Source organism: Neolamprologus multifasciatus, chromosome 23 (genome assembly GCF_963576455.1).
Source record: "Neolamprologus multifasciatus chromosome 23, fNeoMul1.2, whole genome shotgun sequence".
Lineage (NCBI taxonomy): Eukaryota > Metazoa > Chordata > Actinopteri > Cichliformes > Cichlidae > Neolamprologus > Neolamprologus multifasciatus.
Window position 1 is genome coordinate 29,018,047 of NC_140460.1, and position 22,909 is coordinate 29,040,955.

Sequence of the window (22,909 nt, forward strand, 5' to 3'; positions counted from 1 at the left end):
CCGCGCAGGTAGTGACCCTGCATGCAGATCTCCTGTGCACCTGAAAATTGCTGGAATTAGATGCATGCTTTGCACTATATGACCTTTAATATAACTCCTCATAAATATGTGCTAAGTTGCAAAAGAGGTTAGTCAGTTTCTCTTAATGGCTTTTTTTGTCTGCATAATCTCTGTGAAGGTATTAAAGTCTGCTTATGTTGTTGTCATTTATTGTCACACAGTCTGACTGTAAAGGGCTCTTTCAGACTTTACTTTGCTGAATCAAAAACATTGTCATTGTATGAGAAATACCTGCAGCCGTCTTACTCTTTCAATCTGAACATCTTTCTGCATGTTCAATATTATGTCTAACAAACCACATTTACAATCCTTAAAATAAAAACAGAAATAGCCAAACTCGTATCACACTGTGCTTTCTCAAGGATCCATACAACCTGCACACAGCAACAAACTAACTCATACCACAATACTTCCAGCACATGTCTGAGTGCTAACTATCAACGTAAGTGAGTATTTAGAGGTTTAGGTGTACGGCAGCATAGTAAACACATGGAACACATTTTCTTATCAATGTGATGATTTGGCTTTTTAGTGGAGTTTCTTTGCACTTCTTATTTAGACAATAATATTAATAATAATAATAACAATGAACCTGTTAGGATCAATTTTCATATGTGAAATCTATTCTGCTGAAAAGGGACCTGACTTCATTGTTGAAGCTTCTTGAACTCAAGGTCTGTGAGCATGTCATCTAAATATAATAGTAAATTCATATATTGCCTGTTTTAGACCCTAGGGGACAGGAAACAGCAGGCTTTCTACACCCATCATGCACCAGCAGCATGTTCCCTGCTCAGTGCTGCATGACGTTTGACGATTAAAGCTATTCACAACAAATCAGTGCAAACAACCTGTAGAGGGCAGCAGTGGTCCTGTCTGCGGTTTATTCTGTTGTATATTTTACCAGAAGAAGGAAAAAAATTACTGATTCTTGGGTTTTCATGTTCCCCGAAAATATTAACATTTATCTGATTTTATTTAAAAACAATAGTAATAATAATAATAATAATGTTGAAGACACGGTGTCTGTTTGGTGTTGCTGATTTAAAGGTAAAAATAAATAATGAGCATCGTGTCAGTGCTAGCTAAAAGATAGTCTAAGCAGCTTGTCAGTTGGTAGATTGATAACCTCATTCAGTAAAATGTATGTGAAAGAACCTGCTATTTCTTTTGGTTTTGTTTGTATTCATATGAATAAAGTTTCAAAGTTAGTGTCTCCTGTGTCAAAGAGGCGAGCAGGATCAGTAACCAACGCTGCAAAGGTGCGACAGCCCCACCCATATTTATAATGGACAAAGGTGTTAAGCATCACCTTTTTAATCACTTAATCACTAGTGTGTACATATATTTATATATACTTATATTTAGTCAGTTAACTGGAAATCCATTTTTTTTCTTTTACTACATCTTATTAATATTTTGCTCTTTACTATTTTTCTATTTATTTTTTATTTTTATTTATTTTTTCTTCTACTGTACCATTCTGCTGAGTGACTGTCTTCTGCTCGTCAAATACATTTCATTGCGATGTTGACCCTGTGCTAACTTGCATATGACAAATAAAACGGAAAACTGAAACTGAACTGATCACTGTTCTTTGCCTCGTTAGGGCTGTAGTACAAACAGATACATGACTGGAAATGTAAATACTGATAGATACAGTGCTGTGAAAATTGATTTATCCCCTTCCTGCTTTCTACTTAGTTGGGGGATTTTTTTCTTGTTAAATGATGAATTAAATGTGATTAATCACTTTTTTTTTTTTTGGAAAGCTGAGTTCAAATTCTTTAGTGACACCCAAGCCTGATTGGTACCAGACCAGCTGAATCAAGAAATCACTCAAATAAAGCCTGTCTGACAAAGTGAGGTAGGCTAAAACAACACATCATGCCACAATCTAAAGAAACAGATGAGAGACAAAGTCATTGATATCTTTCAGTCCACAGAAATGACTTTGTGACTTCAGTGAACCACAGTGAGAGCCATTATCCACAAATTGTAAAACTTGAAACAGCGGTAATACTTCCAAGAGGCTCGCTGAGCAAAATTACTCCCAGAGCGCATCAATTACTCATCCAGGAGGTCAGAACAAAACCTAGAACAACATCTAAAGAACTGCAGGCTTCATTCTCCATGGACGAAAATTAAATTCATCACACTAACACACAAACATGGTGGTGGTGTGAGGGTCTGTGGCTGATTTGCTGCTTCAGGATGACTTGCTGTAATTGATGCAACCATGAATTCTGCTCTCTGCCCCAAAATCCTGACCATCAGTTCATGCCCTGAAACTCACTTCAGCAGGTTATCCAGCAGGACGATGAAGTAAGTCCACCTCTGAATGGCTTAAAAAAACAAAATGAAGGATTTGGAGTGACCTGCTGTGGCTGAAAAACCCTCCAGTGTGTCTGAATTACAACAATTCTGCAAAGATGAGTGGGCTAAAACTCCTCCATTGTCACAAACGTTTGATTGGAGTTCTTGCTGCCAGGGTTGGCCCAACCAATTATCAGCTTTAGGGGCAATTCATTTTCACACAGGTACGTTTTTTCCCCCTCACTAAATTATAATTTGAAAACTGCATTTTTTTATTTACTTGGATTATCTTTGTGTAAAATTAAAATTAGCATCCAATCTGTTTCAGAAAAATGCAAAAACTTTCTCATAGCGCTGTACCTGAACTGAGCGTTGCTGCTATGTATCTCCTCCCCCTCTGCAGAATTCCCAGTGAACTGTGCCCAGGTACCTCTGTTCCCACAGGGACTGAACTTCCTCATTCCCAAACTGGACTGAGTTTAAAAAAAATATATAAAGCCTTAAAGAGATTGTACTTGTATGACAATCCCTGACCCTCTGCTCAGTGAACTGGTATTTACTGTACTGGCACCGGAAATAAACGGAGTGCTGTATTTAAGGATGTTGGATCCATTTAAGGAACATCAACAATAAGCTGCACATTGCCCTTGCTTTAGTGTGGATTTACAGTAATCACTAACTCCATTAAGACTGAGTGCAGGTTGCCTACTGTTAGGAAGGTTGGTGGTTCAATCCCCAGCTTGTTGAAGTATCCATGGACAAAAGGCTAAACCCTGAGTTACCCTATTGGAGTGTGAATGTTAGATTTAAAGTGGTATTAAGAGAGTGCTCAAACAGAGTAAAAAAGGATTATATAAGTACTGATTTATTTATAATTTCCTGTAATTATACTGTTTCCAGCCCTAAATTCAGTGCAGTCTTGTGGTTTAGCCAGCAGGGGGCACCAGCTTCTTGTCTTGCTCATGAACTCTCTCCTCATGAATGCTGATCCTTCACGTCTTTCCAGTCCAGTTATGGTGTAAAATTCCAGAAAATATCAGAAAAAGCATATACCAGACACCAAGAAGAAAGCATTCAGGGTGTCTTGTGTGTAAAATTACACACCAGCCTTACTGCTTTTTAAGGAAAGGGAATCTTCATCCACGCCATTAACCAGGCATCAGATGATTGAGTAGGAGAATCCGATGCACGTGTTATGATATCAAAGACATAGGAGTTTGTGTCAGAGAGTCTATGCGAATGCAAGTTAGATGCGCACATATAACCCGGGAGGTCTAATAACACAATCAAAGGCAAATCCTAGAGGTTATGAAAACTGCAGCAGCCAGCTTCAGGGATGATTTCAGGATTATCTGACTATGTGCACTCTACATCCTGTGTAGGTGGAGAGACTACAGGTAGTACAGGAAGAGAACCAATGTGCTGGACACAGGAAGCAACCATAAACATCGCAGAGGGTCCCAAGCAAGTTACATTTTTGAGTTTTTTAAATGATTTAAGTAAACAGTTTAACAAGGAGTTTTCCGTAATGTAATTGAAGGTCTTGTTAACTTAAGCCGTCATTACACTGAATCCACCAAGCATCTAATTACACGCCCGCAGACTGCGTTACAACACCGCATGACAATCTCACGACTCATAGACATAAGATAAGTCAAACAAGGGCGCTGACATCAAACCCCATCAAACCCCTTTCCCAACGTCCCTCTGGGGACGTTGGGAAAGGAAATTTAAATCCTCAAAAACTCAGGCTGCGTCGGCCAAAGCACAAGTCAAATCCAAGGCCATCCGTCTGCTGTCAGAAGCTTTGGCTGAGCAGGTTTAAAGCAGAATTTAATGCTTCGTTTACTACCTCAGCATTATAAATTATCATAAATCACAGGTGCTCGGTGTACCTGTGTAAATTTTTCCAGGTACTCTCTGTAACTTGCTGTTGACAGATAGAAATGGAAACGTGTTGCTGGGCCAAACAGTTCAACACCGTCGCTCTGCCTACCAACACTGCTGATGTCAGTGGGATGGTTGGGAAGGTATCCTGCTTTCTGCCCACTAAATAAAATGTAGGATTTTTTTTTAATTTTCTAAGGCAATTATTTGGGTGAATGCTCTCAGGACAGCACCATCCTTAAATCACACAGTGCATTTTGACTTTAACACATTATTTTCCACTGTTGTGGATCAATGTCAGACACCTTTTCATTGCTGGACACAGTGAAGAACACTCTGTTTGGTTTAGGTGAGGGGAGCTACTAGAATAGAGCATGCAACAGGCAGGAGTAGGATACATGATGCCTGCTCACACATTCACACAATTCATCATCACAGAGTTTGCACTGAGGAGCTGGAAGGTCACAGACCTTCCAGAATTTCCAGTCGTCCAGTTTGACTGGGTCTCGCATACACCTCTGTCTGCTGAGTCTGAAAAAGTTCAGGGTTGCAGTGAGTGTATAAATAAGACTCTTGTTACATTCTGATCCAGCCAGACCAACTCCACCCCCCTATTTTCATTCTTTACACTGTACTAAGCCAATGTTGTCCTCTTTGCAGCTTTGTAAGGAAAGAAAATCTAACTTACAGCAGAAAAAAAAAACTCAGCGTATCAACTCAAAATCTTGAACTATTCATGGCAACATGAAACAAATAACATTTCTATATTCTATTTTCTATATTCTAATCCTGGTAGCGTGATTCATGCTATAATACCAGGCATCTGTGGGTGAAACTGCCTACAAACAAATGGACGGTTGGAACACAGCTTCGCTTTTTTCTTTGGTTTGTTTGCACAGTACGATACAGTCTTAGGGGTTCTGACGAAGATTAAAAAATGACTCAGAAGACTGATTATGGAGCTCAACGTGAAATCTCAGTATAGACTGTATTTTAAAGATGCAGCCAATGTAACATAGCCAAATGGTTTGTGTACGCAACATTCTGAAGCCTAAAGGCCTTTATGCACAGAGCACGCTCCAAAAAACCCATGAAATACTGAAGCACTCAAATTTGTCGTGTAACCTACATACACGCTTAAAGAGTTTGGATTTTGCATAGCATTCATCTTAAAAAGGAAGAAAGAGAGATTCTGGGTTTATCATTTCATGGTTTAAAGCTGTATCACAGATGCTTTCGTACATATTTTGAGATGTCAGTGGAGCAGTTTGAGCTCTTGTTGGCAGAGTTGGGACCAAATCTGAGGCGGCAAAGAAATAATTTCAGAGAGCTGACTGACCATAAGCAACATTTAGCTGTGTGTCTAAGGTGAAATAGAAATCTTTTACCAGTTTACTAAAATGTCAGTGAATATCCAGTACCGCTTGGTCCAAACAATAAATGCAGCAAATTTGTCCAGCAAATTATGCGTTTGGTGTGAACGAATGCATACAGAAAAGGTGAGTACAGTGTTTGAACATCTTTAATGTTAGTGTTTTGTAGACCCCCCCAAATGAAAATTTTAAACTAAACAGAAGCAGGGAGAAACACCCTTCATCTATGAGGGTTGTAGCAGGGTTTGTCCAACAGAGGGCACTCTCCAACTTGCATATTGGTAACACAACCAATATGGAAGTTGGTTGTGTGGTAAACCAGCACAACAACCAGCTGATGGTGTAAATGAGTAAAAAGTAGCGAGGCGTAACACGTTTTAGAGCAGGGGTAGGCAACTCCAGGCCTCGAGTGCCGGTGTCCTGGAGGTTTTAGATGTGTCCATGATCCATCACAGCTGATTTAAAGGGCTAAATGACTCCTCAGCATTTCTTGAAGTTCTCCAGAGGCCTGGTAATGAACTAATCATTTGATTCAGGTGTGTTAACCCAGGGTGCGATCTAAAACCTGCAGGACACCGGCACTCGAGGCCTGGAGTTGCCTACCCCTGTTTTAGAGAAATCTGCATCTCTTTCACATGAATGAAAGGGGGGAAAATTGAACATCTATTGGAAAACTGTACTTTTAAAATCAATAAATATATCATTGATCCATTCGCTTCCGCTTTTCAGGGTCGTAGGGGGTGCTGGAGCTTATCCCAGATGTCATAGGGCGAGAGGCAGGGTACACCCTGGACAGTTTGCCAGTGTGTCGCAGGGCTAACACATAGGGACAGACAACCATTCGCACTCAATTCACACCTATAGGGAAATTAGGTTTTTCGATTAATCTATCCCCACAAAGTGCATGTCTTTGGACGTTGGGAGGAAGCCAGAGTACCTGGGGAGAACCAACACAAACACGAAAAGAACATGCAAACCTAGCCTGATGGTGGAATTGAACTCACCTTCTTGCTGTGATCCAACAGTGCTAACTGCCGTGTTGCCAATAATAAATAAATAAATAAATAATAATAAATATATCAGTAAAACATAAACCCATAATTTATTGCTTTATTGGGGAAAGAAAACTACATATCGGCAACATTCCCTCTAAGCTGCGCACTGCTGGCACGGTCTCTGCGCACAGAAAATCTGCATTGCGCACACAAAAAAAAAATCTAACCTGAATTGAAATTAAAATAAATACGTTAACAATTCTATTTTGTAGTGTTAGTCAGTAAGTGACTGGCTGCTCCAGTATGGGATTCTTCTTCTTGTCCTTAGCGGGCGACCAGCGGCGGTGGTCTGCTGCGCAACCAGTACACTGCTGTAGGTGCCGCAGGTTCTCTTGCTTGACCAAGAATTATCTTCCACGCTTTTCGATCTAAGGCAATGGTTCTTGCCTGCTTGAGGTCAAGTCGAAGGGCTTTCAAATCATCCTGGATTTGTTTCATCCATGTCTTCTTTGGTGCATTTTGATGCACCCTCCAATCGGTGGGGCGGGTCAACCAGAGTAGGCCATGGGGGTAGCTGCTCGGGTCCATTCGACAAATGTGGCCAAACCAACGGAGTCGGCGGCGCTGGATTAGGTCGCCGATCAGCTGGTGAGGATGATGTCATTCGAATGACGGTCGCGAAGGGAAACGCCGAGAACGCATCTAAGGCAACGCATTTGGAAAACTTCAAGCTTGCTCAGGTCGTGTTTCAGCATTGTCCACGTCTCTGCGCCGTAAAGTAGAATGGGCAAGATCAGGGTTAGGTAAAGGCGGATCTTTGTCACCAATGAGATGTTGTTCTTCTTCCAGACGCACCAGCGCAGGGAAGCAAATGCTGCCGCCGCCTGCCCAATTCTGGAGCTTATCTCCACTGATGATGCCACTTTCTTCTCCTCGACGAGGGACCCCAGATATTTAAATTGTTGGACTTGTTTGATCTGCACACCGTTGAGGTGGACGATCGCTGGTGAGCCGTCGGTGGTCAGGACTTTGGTCTTCTCAGGGTTAACCTTGAGGTCGTACGGTTTGGAGTGCCGGGCGATGTCATAGAGTATGGGATTAGAACGATGCCACCTTATCCCATAGGCCAGCCAATGATGTGATTCACATTCGTATATACGCAGCTAATCAGCGTTGTTGACAGGCTATGACAGCGTCCTTATGTGCCGACACCAATGTTTTAGCTAGCAAAGCAGCGTGGCTGATATGGAGTGAAGCCACGTTAATGACAACGTGTACAACCATTGGAGATGTGAGCAGGACAGACGGAACAATTGACGGAAAAAGTGTGGACTTTATACCAGTTTTTAAATTGTGTTGATAGGCCACGTAAAACCAGAGTTATGATAAAAGTGTGTGTTCGCTCAGACACATGAAAAATTACAAGGAACATTGCATATCGGCAGCACTTTCCATCCTGCACTTCTGCACTCATGCTATGACCATTTACAACACAATGTTCAAGTTAGTGCTTAGAGATTAATGAACAAAGACCAAGACAGAGGAAGCAGTTGAAGGGCCTCAAGTCTCATCAACATCAGCTCAGTAGCAGAGGACAGCAGTACTGCTCTGAACTGCAGCAGACACTGAAAACAGAGGAAGTGGTTTTTCCACAATTTGGGAGTACAATGGCACCGCTGTGTAGGCTCTCTCACTGCCTAATGCAAAGGGCGCCCTTTTTAATGCTGAGCACAGGATGTCGAGAGAGACCATCAGCACTTCACAAGGACAGCTGGGGGGGAAAAGAAAGACTGCTCTCTGACTTCTGATTACTTTTGTAGGATAGGTGCTGTACCTGAACTCGTTCCTTCTGCAATCTGGGATTTTGTTCTGACAGAATAAAGACACCATTGCTTCAGTAATGGCAAGTGTGGCTGTGAAATTGTTCAGGCTCTAGCAAGCAGTGATTCTGCCACTGTGTCTCTCAATCAGCCACATTTCTCTGTTTGTTCAGTTATTTATGATTTAAAAATGTTTTGTTACCATTTCAAAAGCGGGTATAGTAAGAAATTCTTAAAAGTACTACATAACTCAGAGAGGAGAGTTCACTCTGGGGCTTACATTTAATAAAAAATAGGTTTTTAATTCAACTCATGTGATGAGCTGAATGATTTAACCCAAACCTTTATACTATTTGGTTTTCCTGCTGTTTGAAAGCTGGACTAATTCACAATTTTACCTCTCGGTGATTCCTGAGATTAGGGACAAAACAGGTTTTAATTTTCTAAAATATATTTTTTGATTTTTCAAAAACATATTTACATATAATTGTAATTTTGGCTGTCTCACCATGTTTTGGTACAATCTCCCAGGTGTAACATTTTTTAATAATTTATGTTTTTGCTGGAGAAGTGCAAGGTTTTTGTCAACACCGTCAGACACAAAGAAATGCAAAAATATATATTTTAAATTGTTGTTTCAGCTATTTTGACTATTAGCAGCTTCTCTATTCTATTGTTTATGCACATATGTTTTCAAAGTAATTATACCACATTTAAAAGTAAGATTGTTTTGGCTTTTTATTATTAGAGTTACAGTCATACATATTTTCAGAAGCTTGTATTTAATCTGTATAAGAAACAGTCATATTAAGCAGCACATACATTGAGAAAATTACGTATTTTTATTGGAAGATCATGAGGGAGGAAACTATATGATTCTCCAAAAGAGAAAAATAAACAAAAACTCCATATTATGGAGTTGACAAGGTGCTGACGGTGGTGACACACTAGTAGAAAACAAGATATTATTTCTTTCAAAATGACAATTAAACCTTAACAACCTTTGTAATATCACAAGACACGTCATAACAATTCTGTTTTTGCACATGTCAAGTTCTACATCTTAATAGTTCACCAGCAAGTAGCTGCCTACTACTCCTTGATTCCTAAAGTACTCTGTGGTTGTGTGTTTAGACCCTGCTGGACTTTCTCTCCTTTTGACTCTCTGTGCTTGTTTCCAAAACCTTCTCTTCTGACTTTTTTCTCTTCCTTTCAGATCACTGGTGTTCTTTATTTTTCCCTCTTTCACTCTATTTCTCCATCTTTCCCTTTATGAGAAACTCTTTCTTCAACTCAGGCTGGCTGTTAATTTTTTCTCTCTTTCTTTTTTGATCATACCTGTTCCTTCTCTTTCGTTCCTCTACTGACAGCTTCCCCTTTGCTATTCTAGCCTGAAATGTACCATTTGTAATTACTATAATTTTTCTGAACCTTATGCTTTTTCACAGATTAAGGATGAATATTCACAACACAATTATGCATTAAGCAATAGAAATGCTATCCGGCCATTAAGTTTGATGTCATTAGCCATTTCCAGGTCCAAACTCCACTGCAGATCCCAAAGTCAAAGGAACTCTGCGGCATCACTGAGAGTTACAAACTGTCTAAATTCTTTCATCTTTAATAAAATGATCAGTGTGGCTGCTCTACCAGGTGTAACATCCAGGCATCCATAAAAACAGAATATATGAAATTTAACAGAGTTAGAAGTTAGATTGCTTGTTTCCACCTGAACATGATATACCAGCTCTGCTACCACTTCCAACATAAATGGAGACAGAAAACTAAACAGCAGTGACTATTGTCAGGTTACTGAAGTTGGGCTAGCTGGTATATAGTGATGTGCTACGTGATCGCTAGCAACACAGCTGTGTTAGCATAACATAAACACAGTGAAGCTGGAGGATGAATGCTAACTTTTTTCCACTTGATAAAAGTTAACGTGAGGGTTCCCGATGGTTAGGCTGACAGTGATCACTGGCTGTTTTTAGGGGCTTGTTCAAATGTAATAGAACAAGATAAAAAGCATTAAAACATTTTAACAGCACAACAGGCTTAATAAACACAGAGTAGTTTGGCCCGGAAGCAGGATTCATACATCATCACTTAAAGAACAGCTCTCGGGGCACAGCTAGCTCAGTAGATGCCACATGATCGAAAGGTTGGGCGTTCAAATCCAACGAACAGAGGCTATCCTGGATTGGTAGCTGCCCACTGCATCACTGAGTGAATGGGTTAAATGCAGAGGACTAAGCATTTTCCTACAGGACTAATAATGTATACATAAACAATGAGATTCAAGATAAGGCAAATTTGATAATATTTGACACATCTGTGAAGCAGAAATATCAGTAAAATACACAAGAAGTAATATGACTGAAATATTAGTAAAAAAATAACTTAATATAAATGGTGAATAGCACACTTTTGTGACATTTGTCAACACCATCAGACAAAAATCCTGATGGTGTTGACATCTGATGGTGTTGACAAAATACCCAACTTTCTCTCATAACACATGTTTTTCTGACAGAAGCCATCTTGTTTTTCATCATTTGCTTATGGCCTCTACAATCTACCTAAATGAGGCTGTTTTTACAAGAAAAAATAATTAAATCTTGGATTACATCAACTTTGGTGTTGACACACTATGGTTGTGACACAGAGTTTTATCAGAAAGGTGTGCAATAAATGAAATAAAAACAAACAAATTATCACAGCAGTGACCTCATGGCATGTGTATCAAACAGGAAGTGGTAAAGGGGCCCTCAGAGTGTAAGCTACCCACAATAATTCCAGATTTTTTTGTACTTTTAAAAAATCTGACGGTGTTGACAAAAACTCTGGACACGATTTTAATCACTTAAAAAATATTTAAAAATAAATTTTCAATTGCATATTTTGATATTATATAAGGTATTGACTTAAATACTTAGTGACGAGAGCCATGATGTGTAATTTTACATTACTTTTAATTTTTTTTCTATATTTTAATATTAACACACCTGCTTCTGGACAATGGATTTTTAAGGTACTGGTAATGTATTGTACCATTTAAAATAAATATATATTTATAAAAAATGCAAAATCATAGTTTTGTTGTATAAACATTGACTTGGTTTGTCTTTTAGGCAGTTGGGTCAACACTTGTATGCATATTTTTAACCACAAAATTGGGTTTTATCTGCCGGACATGTTTTGTCCCTTACCCCAAGAATCACTGCTCTAATATTTCAGCTGCAGGTCACCTGCCACATTGATTTTAGGCTCATTTGTCACAGCTAGCCTTTGTAGCTCTCACGAATAAAACAGCAACTTTCTTCAAAAAACAAAGAGAGAGGATATTTCTTTTGCTTTCAGGAGATTCAAACTCACATGCAGTTTTCTGGCAGGTAACATTGGTTAGGACTGTGCCACCTGAGCTAGTGGAAACAATAAGTTCTGAATGTCCGCCTAAGGCCAACTTGCAACGCACAATAAGCCATGACCCCCAAGAAAAAACCTTTTCTTGTAGATAGCCCCTGGCCACTTGTACTGGAGATGACCTGCTTTTGGCTTCAGAACAACTTTAATTCTTCACTGCACAGATTGAAAAACCTTCTGGAAATATTCATCAAAGAATGTGGTCCATACTCACATGATAGCATCACACCGTTGCTGCAGATTTCTCGGCTGTTCACTCATAATGCATAATGTTCATACGTAAGAGTCTCCTGTTCCGCCATGAGCCAAAGGTGGTCTGTTGGATTGAGATCTGGTGACTGTGGAGGTCATCTAAATAGTGAACTCTTTATCATGTAGACAAAAAACAGAAAAAAGATTATTAGAGCTTTGTGACATGGTGTGTTATCCTACTGGAAGAAGCCATCAGAAGATGTAGTCCTAAAGTGATGGACATGATCAGCAGAAATAGTCACGTACGCTGTAACTCCTAAACAACGCTTATTTGATGCTAAGGGCCCAAAATACCACCACTACTAATCTGAACTATTGATATAAGGCAGGATGTCATGTCTGACCCTACAATCTAAATGCTCACAGCAGAAATTCTCAGAGTCATCAGAAGAAATGTTCTTCTATTGTCAGATTTTGGTGAACATTTGTCAAATGTGGCCTTAGTGTCTTGTTCTTAGGTGACAGGAGTGGCAGAAGACAATACTGGGGGGGTCTTTTGCAAACTAAGATGCTCTTCTGCATACTTGGGTGGCTGTAGCTCAGGAGGTAGAGCAGGTCACCTACTGATCGGAAGGTTGGAGGTTCGATCCCAGGCTCCTCCAGTCTGCATGCCAAGTATCCTTGGGCAAGATACTAACCCCAAGTTGCTCTCCGATGCATCCATCGGAGTATGAATGTGTGTGAGTGTAGTTAGAAAGCACTCAGTATAGAGATAGTGCTTGTGAGAATGGGTGTGACTGGGTGAATGTGGCATGTTGTATAGAGCGCTTTGAGTACTCCGGGAGAGTAGAAAAGCGCTATATAAGAATCAGTCCATTTACCATTTACTTGTAACAATTGGTTACCGGTATTTGAGTTACTGTTGCCTTCCTCAGTCTGAGACATGCTGGCCTTTCTCCTCTGACCTCTGACATCAACAAGGGACACCAGAGGTCAGGGAACTGCTGCACCCTGGATATTTTCTCTTTTTCGAAACATTCTTTGTAAACCCTAAAGGTAAAGGTTTTGGAAAACTCTAGTAAATCAGCAGTTTCTGAAGTATTCAGACCAGCCTGTCTGGCACCAACAACCATGCCACGTTCAAAGTCACATAAATCACTTTTCTTTTCTTCTCTATTATGGATGTTCAGTTTGAACTTCAGTAGGTCATCTTAACCATGTCTACGTGTCTAAAATTGTTTCCATGTGATTGGCTGATTAGAGAGTCACATGGTACCTAGCAAGTGTCCAGTGAGTGGTTATAAATGGCAAAATAATATATATATAATTTTTAAAATGTGCCATACACTACAACATGTGGACTTTTGAAACAATGTCCAAGTGTCAACAAGACATTTGCTTAACTCTTTTTCAAACCAAATGTAACAGGATGTTAGTTTCGATGGCTGTGAGGCCTCAGATGTCTTTTAGACCTTTAATCAAAAAAAAATTCCCCTGCGGTTTATAACTTTTTGCCATTTAATTTCTTGCATTCATTTTTAACATGTCTGAGCTGGAAACATATTTTCTTGATGGTCTAACCTTTCATGGATCGAGTTTTAAAATGTGACTCTTATGAAGTACTAAGAAAATCTTTGGGCTACAGATTTCTTTGGGCTACATTTGGCCATGACTAAGGGGAATTGACTCAAGACAGTCTGGCTATGGCCATATTTCTCTCTGATGAGGCGAAGGTACCAAAAGTAGCCCAGATTGGGCCAAATATGTCCACTATCTTTTATTCATCTTATTTTATCTTATTCTATCTTATTTTCATTCATAACAAGATTTGCTTGAGGTGTCATTTTGACAGCTCGGTGAATAAAGCCTGTTAAATTACTGTTAGCCTTACTGTGTAGCCTTGTTTATGCTTCAACCACTGCACATACCCGTCTAACTGTTTTAAACTGGTTAGTAGCTTGTGTCACCTGATATTTCTGAAAGAACACCATGCACATTGCATAATGAAGACCAATCAATTCCCCCCCACCACCACCAAATTATACAAATGAATTTTTCCTTCAAACGTCATGTCATTCATGTCTGACGTCACTTTTGCGTAGGTTTATGGGATCTTTGGTTTTGTTGTCAGCCACCGGAGACCTTCTGATCAATTAACAATGATTCACTGAGGTCAAATTCCCTTCACGGCTCAAAGAAAACAGACGACACCATTGTAAGCATCTTGGTGAATTTTATATAGCAGGTTATTGCTCTCTTTATAAAAGATTTCTCGGGTGGTGCCACAGAATCATGCTGATAGAGCCCTTCTTCACATATTGATCTCTATTTGGTAATTCTGTGCTCACATGATGAAGAGGGGAAAGCAATGACTGGAATGTGGAGTTTGGTTGAGCAGATTCCAACACATAAAGCAAACTGCATGCAGGCACTTGCCAGCATGTGCGTGCATGCATGCGTGCGCATCTAATCCTTCAAAAGGCTGGCAGTGACTGGCCCAAAAATCGGATGTTTTCTCATTCGAGCGTTTCCCAGACACACCTCTCTTTGCCTCCTCCTCCTGCCTTTTCTCCACTTCTATATACCGTCTGTCTGCCTGACATCCCCGTAATTTACTTTATAGTTGTCGGTAAAGGGGGAAAGTGGAAAAAAAGATTTCAGAATATAGAAAAAGATAAAAGCTGCTGTTCCTCTCTCCTTCTTCTCCTCCTCCTCCTCCTCCTGCTGCTCCGTGACACACATACCCACAGCCTTGGGGCAGTATAGTTAAGGAGGTATGTAAAGTTTGTCTTTTTTTAGGACCTGTAAGGGACAAAACCAGAGGTGGTCAGGAAAAAAAAAGGGAAAGCCAGAGCGAAGAAAAGGCAAAGATGGAACCTGAGAGGGGTAAAAAATGTCAGAAAAGGATGTGAGCTGCAGGTGTGAGAGCTTCATATGTGCCTCTCACACACACAGACTAGTCCTGACAAAGAAATAGTGCTCATGGGGGTGAAGAGAAATCGACAGGAACTGGGGGCAGCTGAGATAAACCAGAGAGAGAGAGGCAGCAAAGATATTAGCTCATAAAAAGGCACTTAGAGCTGCAGGTAGGAAACTCACATTCATCACTCCCAGGTGAGCGAACGTGCACATTTTTTTCTTCCCCACCAGCAGCTGCTCCCGTTACCAGGAATTACAGAGACAGAATGACAAAAGATGTCACGATAACAACTGTGTGAGAAACAGAAGAGTGATGGGGAATGTGGGAGGATAATCTGATTTTAAAAAGTGACAGTTCAGCGTGTTATGTGTCTGAGAGAATCAAATTAGAGAACCCACAGGAGCGGGGGAAAAACAGTCTGTCCAGTGAATTTAAATCTTAAAATAAAGAAGATGATGGCATCTGCTAAGGGGAAATGTGCCAGTGCCCAGGCGCTGCATAGCCTGCAATTTCTGGGCTGGGTGGCGGGGGTCAGTATAATCAGCTGTACGAACCATGTCTCTCAAATCCTTTACCCCGCCCATTAAATACAAGCCATTCTTGTTTGTCTCATTCACTCCAGCAGGACGCCTGTGAACAGGACGCATGTTCACTCTGTTTGGACTGGAACTTAAAACGACTGACTCTTTCCTTTCTTTTTTTTTTCTCTTCTATTTTTTTTTCAGGGCAGGATTTTAAATAAGCCACTTTCTATTGTTTCAGCTCCCTTTGATGCTTTTCTAAGGATCACACACCCTGACAGAAAAGTTGGGACTGATTCAGAAAGCAGGGGGGGGAGGGGGGGGGGGAAATCCAGAGAGACAGACAGACAGAGCTGTGCCCTGAAGCTTTCTGGGGAAGAAAGCGGAGACAGATAAAGAGTTAGAAATAATCTGAGGGAGAGAGAGAGAGAGAGAGAGAGAGAGAGGAGGGAGGGAAGAGCACAGCTGTTGTGCAAAGACGAGGAAAAAAATACAGATAAAAAAGGCGAGGAGGTGCACAAGTGTGAAGGGCGAGGAAAGGAGACTGACAAGGACGACCAAGGCTGGAGAGAGGAAAAAGGGAGATAAATGCGAGAGTCAGCAAACAAAAAAGGGCCAGAGACCGAGGAGTAGGTCCAGGCCAAGGCCAAGAAAGATATAAAGAGTAGACAAAGTGAAGACAAAACTGAGACAAACAGCAACTAACAGACACCTGACATCACGGCCAACGGCAAGAATGGAAGAGCAGCGAGACGACAGGAGAGGCTAGAGAGAGAGAGCGTGCACGAGAACGAGCTGTGGTTTGACACGAGGAAGAGGAGTAGATTTCCTCATCATGATTTATTCAGCTGATTTCCCAAATTTAACCAACCTGTGCCAGAAGAGCAACTTCGTCCCAGGATAGAATGAAGAGAGGAGCTGAGAGATACCTATAAAATCTGCGAAACCTCTTTCCTTATCCTCCACCTTCCTCTCCTCCTTCCTGGCTTTCTCTTTACATCAAGCTTTAAATCCGCCAACTTCCTCTTCCTCTCTCCTGACATCTCCTCTCCTTCCCCCCTTCTCTCTATATCCTCACTATGTGGATACCAGCTGTGCTCCTATGGATGCTTAATATCAGCAATTTGTGCTCAGGACAAGACTATACAGACTATTACCAATCTGGAGACATGGGCACACAGGTAAGAATTTACACTTCACACTTCACGACATGATAATTATGTTAGTTTTGCTTACAATCGATTCCATACAGATGAAAATTTTTGAGAAAAAGCTGAATGAATGAAGAATTGTAGATGCTTCCAGGGATGGCACACAGATGTTATAGAAATTAAAGAACCATTAACTATGTGCTTGATATGTAGACACAGACAGTAGATTGCCCAACTGTTGAGATTGTCCTCTGCACCGTCAGCACTGAAACACTATATGTGAGAATACGTTTTGTAAGGATTGCGTTATTTAAGCTGTATTTACTTAGGCAATCTCACAGATGTAATCTTTTTTACACAAGCAACATTTCCAACAATCACAATGGTTTACACAATGGAGTCATCATAAAATCAATAAAAGCTAACCTGATGCCTTCCAACCGACAGTGACTTTTTGGGACATGTAACTTTTGCAGAACTTCAACTGGCTATTGTTGTAGCTGTCTCATATATGTCATCAAATTGTGAATATTAAGTCTTCCAGCAATTGTTTTGCTCCTTCATGATGTGTTTGCACACTATAAGCTATTTAACAAAATGCAAGGTGCTCAGTGATATCTTGCTTTAGCCTGAATTTTGTTATTGTGTAGGAACATTACAGATAAGTAATGCAGTGAAAACCAAACATTTTGTCTAAATGGAGTTTGGAATAAGCTTTCAATAATAGCATCATGAGCATAACAATGGCCATTAAAATGTTCAACTGGAAAATAAATACAATTATGTTTTAGGGGAAAAACACAGTGTTCATTCTTGTGGTACACTGGCATACTTCAATAGCATAAAATACATACAGTCAAATGAAAAATAAAGTGCATAAGTGCTTTAAACCCAACATTCACACTAAAAAGGGTGTAGTGGGGCCACTTGGGGTTCAATATCTTGCCCAAAGATACTTTGACACCCAAGGATGCACACCTGAACCACCGGAGATCAAACCACTGACCTTCTGAGATGAAAACCCACTCTACCTCTTGAGCCACAGTCATCCCATTAATAATAATTATATTATGTTTGTCACTATGTCACAATCCTGGGACGTCACAGGAAATTCAACTTGAGCATGGTGGCGTAAGAGTTATGATTTGTGCTTATTTTGCAGACACAGGACCTGGATACCTTCCAGTCATTTAGTCAACCATGTATTCCTCTGTATACCAAAGTATTCTGCAGTTGAATGTGAATCTGTCCAACAGCTAAAGCTTGGTTTTAGTGGTCAAACAAACTGGATCATGTGAGGACGATGAGCCCAAATAGAGCAGTGACTATAATAAAATGGCTAAAAAGAAATTAAAATAAAATAAAAACAATAAAATGCTGCTTTAGTCCAGTTAAAGTCCAGGCCTCAACCTAAAAAAATTGTGTGGGAGATGAAGCAAGTAGCCCAAAAACAAATGTCCACAAACATGAAGCACTATAAAGAGAATTCCTCCACAAAAATGCATGTGATTGATAGTCATAGAGAAAACAATTGCTTCCAGTTACTGCTGGCAAAGTTTCTTCTACAAGCTGAGTCATGGGATATATTTAGTTTTCCACCAGATTGTATCATGTGAATAAATAAATTTGGTAGATTTATGAGAACCTAAAGAAAGTGGCATCATTTTTGTATACTATGTAAAAAAAAAAAAAAAGTGTAATGCACTTAAGATTAAAGAAAACACCATCTTCTTAGGTGCTTGAATGCAAATGCATACTCCAAAACTAACAGTAGTCAAGTGCAAACAGTTTTTCTTTCAGTGAAAACTTAAAACATGAAGATTCCTCGCCATAGAGCTGGCTGCACACAAGATGGTATCATCTGCATAGAAGTGAACATTTGATGTTCCTTTGTAAAATGTTTAGATTGTGTGATATTATCAGATAATTTATATTGTATAACAATATAATTTATATTGTATAACAATATAAATTAATAATTATATTGTTATATTATATTTAATTAATAAGTTATATTGTAATATAACTTATTAATGTATAACATTAACAGCTGGGGGCCAAGTATTGATCCCTATGGGACACCTAAATCCTTCAAAAGCCTAAAACACAAATTATAAGAAACTTTAAGAACCAGTTATAAGAAGAATCCTTGCAGCCTCTAGAAAGCAACTTATTAATAAATCATACAAATAGTATGATCACAGAAACATGGAGTAGATTTCTAAATATAGAGGTTATCAATTGCTTTTCATTACACAAAATGAGATTAATTATTTATATAATACATTTGTTTTACACAACTTTTTTGTTTTGTTTTGTAAATCAACTGCTTGTTTCTGTGATGTTATTAAGTTATGACTAAAAAAAGAAAAAAACAAAAGTCAGCATGGTTTTGAAAGTTTACCTGACAACAAAGGCTGTTTACGAGCCAGCCAGGAAATGGTTCGGTGTTTGGTTTCCTGCTCTAGGAAAGTAGACCTCATTTAGTGGAAGCTGCTCGGTGCATAAGTGAAAAACTTCAGACTTATCAAAAACATCTATGACAACAATAGTGCTTTTCACGCTTAAGGTAGAGGACTTGTTTTTCTTCTAAGCACTTTTTCCATACGTGTATGTATCTTTTTTAAACTGTGTTTAAGTCACAATAACTTCAGACTTAATGTGGTTGTAATACTACTACTATGCTACTATTAGTAGCTGTAGTAGTCTACTACAGCTACTAACAGCAACAGCAATAATAATAAGAGTGAGAAATGAATGGGTGTGTGCACATGTGTGTGTCTATATGCCAGCAATGCCGGATGTTAGACACACCCCAAAGCAATGGATGCAAGATCAGTCAATTATGACTTCACGGTCCCTTAGCAATTACCTCATGTTATGTGATCAACTAACAATGCAAGAGAGAAGGAAGAGCAGGAGAAAAAGGGCAAAATGAGAGAGAAGAGTCTGTCATCTGCTGTGTAATGAGAAATACAGCGCTAAACAATTCTACAGTAAATATACCACAAACATTTCTTTCTACTAGTTTTAAATAGCAACCTAGGTTGGGCAAAAGATTAATAGGAAATCAAAAGATCCTTGAATTAATTCCGTACAAAAAGGGCAAGTATGTTCTTTTCTGTTCTGCTGAAGTTGATCAACTATATTTTTAGAAATGCACTCAGCTCTATTTTATAGTTTATAAATGTGCAAAATGGCTGTCAGATAGATTTACATCACCTGACAGCTATTTTCATCCAAAACAAAAGTTACACGTGTGGCACAGCTCAGGGGATGACGGAGTGCAAAGGAGTCTCATGTGTAAAAACAGCTGTCTACAGGCCTTTAGAGACTAGGGAGAAACACAGACAAACAACTGTCTGAAAGAACATTTAAAAAAGTTGCTGGGATTAAAGGTTCTGGGTTCACTTAGGTGGAATCAAGACCAGTACTGGTTCTTTTAACTTAGGTATCTCAAAAGCAGATATGGTCTAAAAACAGCATCTCTTATTTCCAGTAGTGCCACCATGAAGTTGTCATGGATCATGAAGCTGGAGCTTTGTGTATACAGATTTTTATGCAGGTTTTTTTTTTTTTACACTAAATACAGAATTCCATATTTATAGTAACAGGTGGACATAAAAACTGCTATGAAGGGGAGGTTAATAATGACAGTAAAGTATGTTGATATTTGTTAAGACGGATGGAGGGAAATGAAAAAGGAGGGGGGAGGCAGACAGAAAGAGATAAATGGAAATAGTGATAACACTGCAGAGATCCAGTTTCTGTTTAGGCAGTGCCAGCTGTGCCAGTCTGCTCTCTCTCAGCCTGGGAAATTAAACAACCCACCCATGTTCCCAGGAAGACTTCAAATGTGACACTCAAAGACCAACTCCCTGCTGACATTTAGTCAGATACACTGAAAAAAAGGGATTGGCCAGCTCTTGGATTTACGTAAGCATCTTGCGTGTATTTAACACAATTGCCTCATGCTTTAAAGTTAAGTGTAACTATATAGTGTAGAAACTACATAATATGCAGAGAGGGTAGATTAAATTGTTCATATCATGTTCAAGTGAAGTAAGTCAATAATATAGCAATGTTAAATCCCGCGACACTGCACGGGATTTCAGTCTCGCACTCTTTAGATCGTGGTTTCAGGAAGGCATCCATCTCAGTCAAGTCGAGCAGCCACCTCTACTTTTTTTGGTATACCAAAAAAAGTAAATTGGGTGGTTGTTACATTAAAAAAGTCTACCTTGTAATTTGAACACAATAATTTCATGTTTCTATGAACGTAATTAAATCATGTAGGATTTGCATGGAATTCAAAAACTTAATTTGTTCTTGTTGAGATGACAGGATACAATCTAGTAAGAGTGGTTAGTTGCTGAACTCATGAAATTCACAAGATCGCACAAGATTTCAAACTGCAGGAAAATCACTGGAGTTATAAGAGGCAGAGAACTACACACACACCACGTGCATGCTATTGCTATTTATTGTGGATTAACCTGTCGAGGACAAAAACAAAAAAATTCTGCATCAAATACAGGAAATCATAGCTTGCCTGTATTTCCTAGATTGTTGGCATGCTGGTTAGTGCTGTTGCTTCACAGTAAGAAGGTCCTGGGTTCAAATCCACATTCTGGCTAGTTTGCAGTGGCTTCTCTCTGGGTATTCTGGTTTCCTCCCACAGTTAAAAGTCATGCAGTTATTAGAGTTAGGGTTAACTGGTGATTCTAAATTACCCGTGAATGTAAGTGCACGTGGTTGTTTGTTTCTATGTGATAGACTGGTGAGCTGTCCAGGGTGTACCCTGCCTCGTAACCTATCACTTCAGGGTTATTTCCCAGCCCTCCTGCAACCCGGAGGATGGTAGTCATTGTAAATCCATTCAATTTTTATGGTAACCAGACTGTAGATTTTGTTGAACATTATGTAATATGAAGACAACATGTAGTATTTAAGTGACCAAGTAGTATTGGGGTAAAAGTTATTGAATAGTGTTGAAATAAAATGACAAAATTGTGAAGGATTAAAATATTCCAAGAGCTCAACTTACTTCATCTGAACATGTTTCAATCGTGTTTTATGAACACAAAATGCACAGGTTTACTGAATATGAAAAAGTTGTGTTGATTTAACTCAGTTGTTTAGGTTTCTGCCAAAGCAAAACATTTGTGTGCAACAAATGTCCACTATTGAATCAAGTAAATCCAACATGGCCTTTTTTTCAGTGTAATACAGCAGCGTCTATTAGTCAGTTAATCTCTCATCTTTCATCTACTCTATTAAAACAGAAGAAAGTCGTTTATCATGATGGCGGGAAAATCATTAAGGGAATGACTCACAGCTGGAAGGGTTTATAGAGCGATATCTGCTTTAAACTGATTTACTGTATGGATCTCGTCCACCACATTGAATAATCTCCATTACGTTTGTCTATTTAAGGAGGCCCAGTGTTGTCCTAGAGTAAACTCCAAGAGCTCTTACATAGGAGGCTTCAATGGAAGCTGACCTGTTATGCTCATTTCCAGCTCTGTCTTCTGTTTTTAGACTATAGTAGAGTAACTCTGGATGATTCATACAGTACTATGCAAAACCATTGAGTCACCCCTCAATTCTTTATATTTTCCTTCGAAGCAGCCAGACTTTCTTGTAGTTTTTTTTAAAGTGCCATTGAGCTATAGTTATCCAGGATTTCTGAAGTTCTTTCAAAGTTTTTCTTTGGACATTGGCTGCTTTTTCACTTATTGTCTGAATACCTGCTAATTTTCAGATGAATGTTTTTTGTTTGTTAAGCCAGTTGAGACTGACCTATGAATCATTCAAGCATAAAAAGGCTCCTAACTGAAGGGATTAAGTAGTGTTTTGTCTGCACATAAAAGACAACTTAGCAAAGAACCAATTTTAAATTGTATCTTTAGGTACTTTATTACCAGCAGCTGTCACAAAAACACAAAACTTGTTCTCATTTTTGTAGCCAAATGTATGAAAAATGCCAAAGATGACACAGTTTGACAGGCATAAAATGGCTCTTTAGCACGATGTGCAATGTCCTTGAAACAACTTGGGGAAACTACACTCAAAAAAATGTGTTGTTGGATGAACACAATTTAATCATGGCACCCAATTTGCACACGATTTAACCAAGTACAATAAACCATTTTCAATCATGTCAAACCAACACATTTAGCATTTGGCGGTTTAATGTAATCAGATTACGTTGGATCAACATAGTATACTTACATTGATTTGAAGTGATT

The 22,909-nt window shown here is 39.3% G+C and overlaps 1 protein-coding gene across 1 annotated transcript in view; it reads left to right on the top strand.

Moving 5' to 3' along the window:
* Positions 1 to 15,584: 15,584 nt before the first annotated feature.
* LOC146491893 (vascular endothelial growth factor C-like) overlaps positions 15,585 to 22,909 on the top strand; it is a 30,819-nt gene continuing 23,494 nt past the window's right edge. Inside the window, exon 1 of the mRNA XM_085152513.1 lies at positions 15,585 to 16,688. Within this exon, the coding sequence (XP_085008639.1) occupies positions 16,587 to 16,688 (102 nt within the window). The 5' untranslated portion in view covers positions 15,585 to 16,586. The remainder of the gene's footprint in view (positions 16,689 to 22,909) is intronic.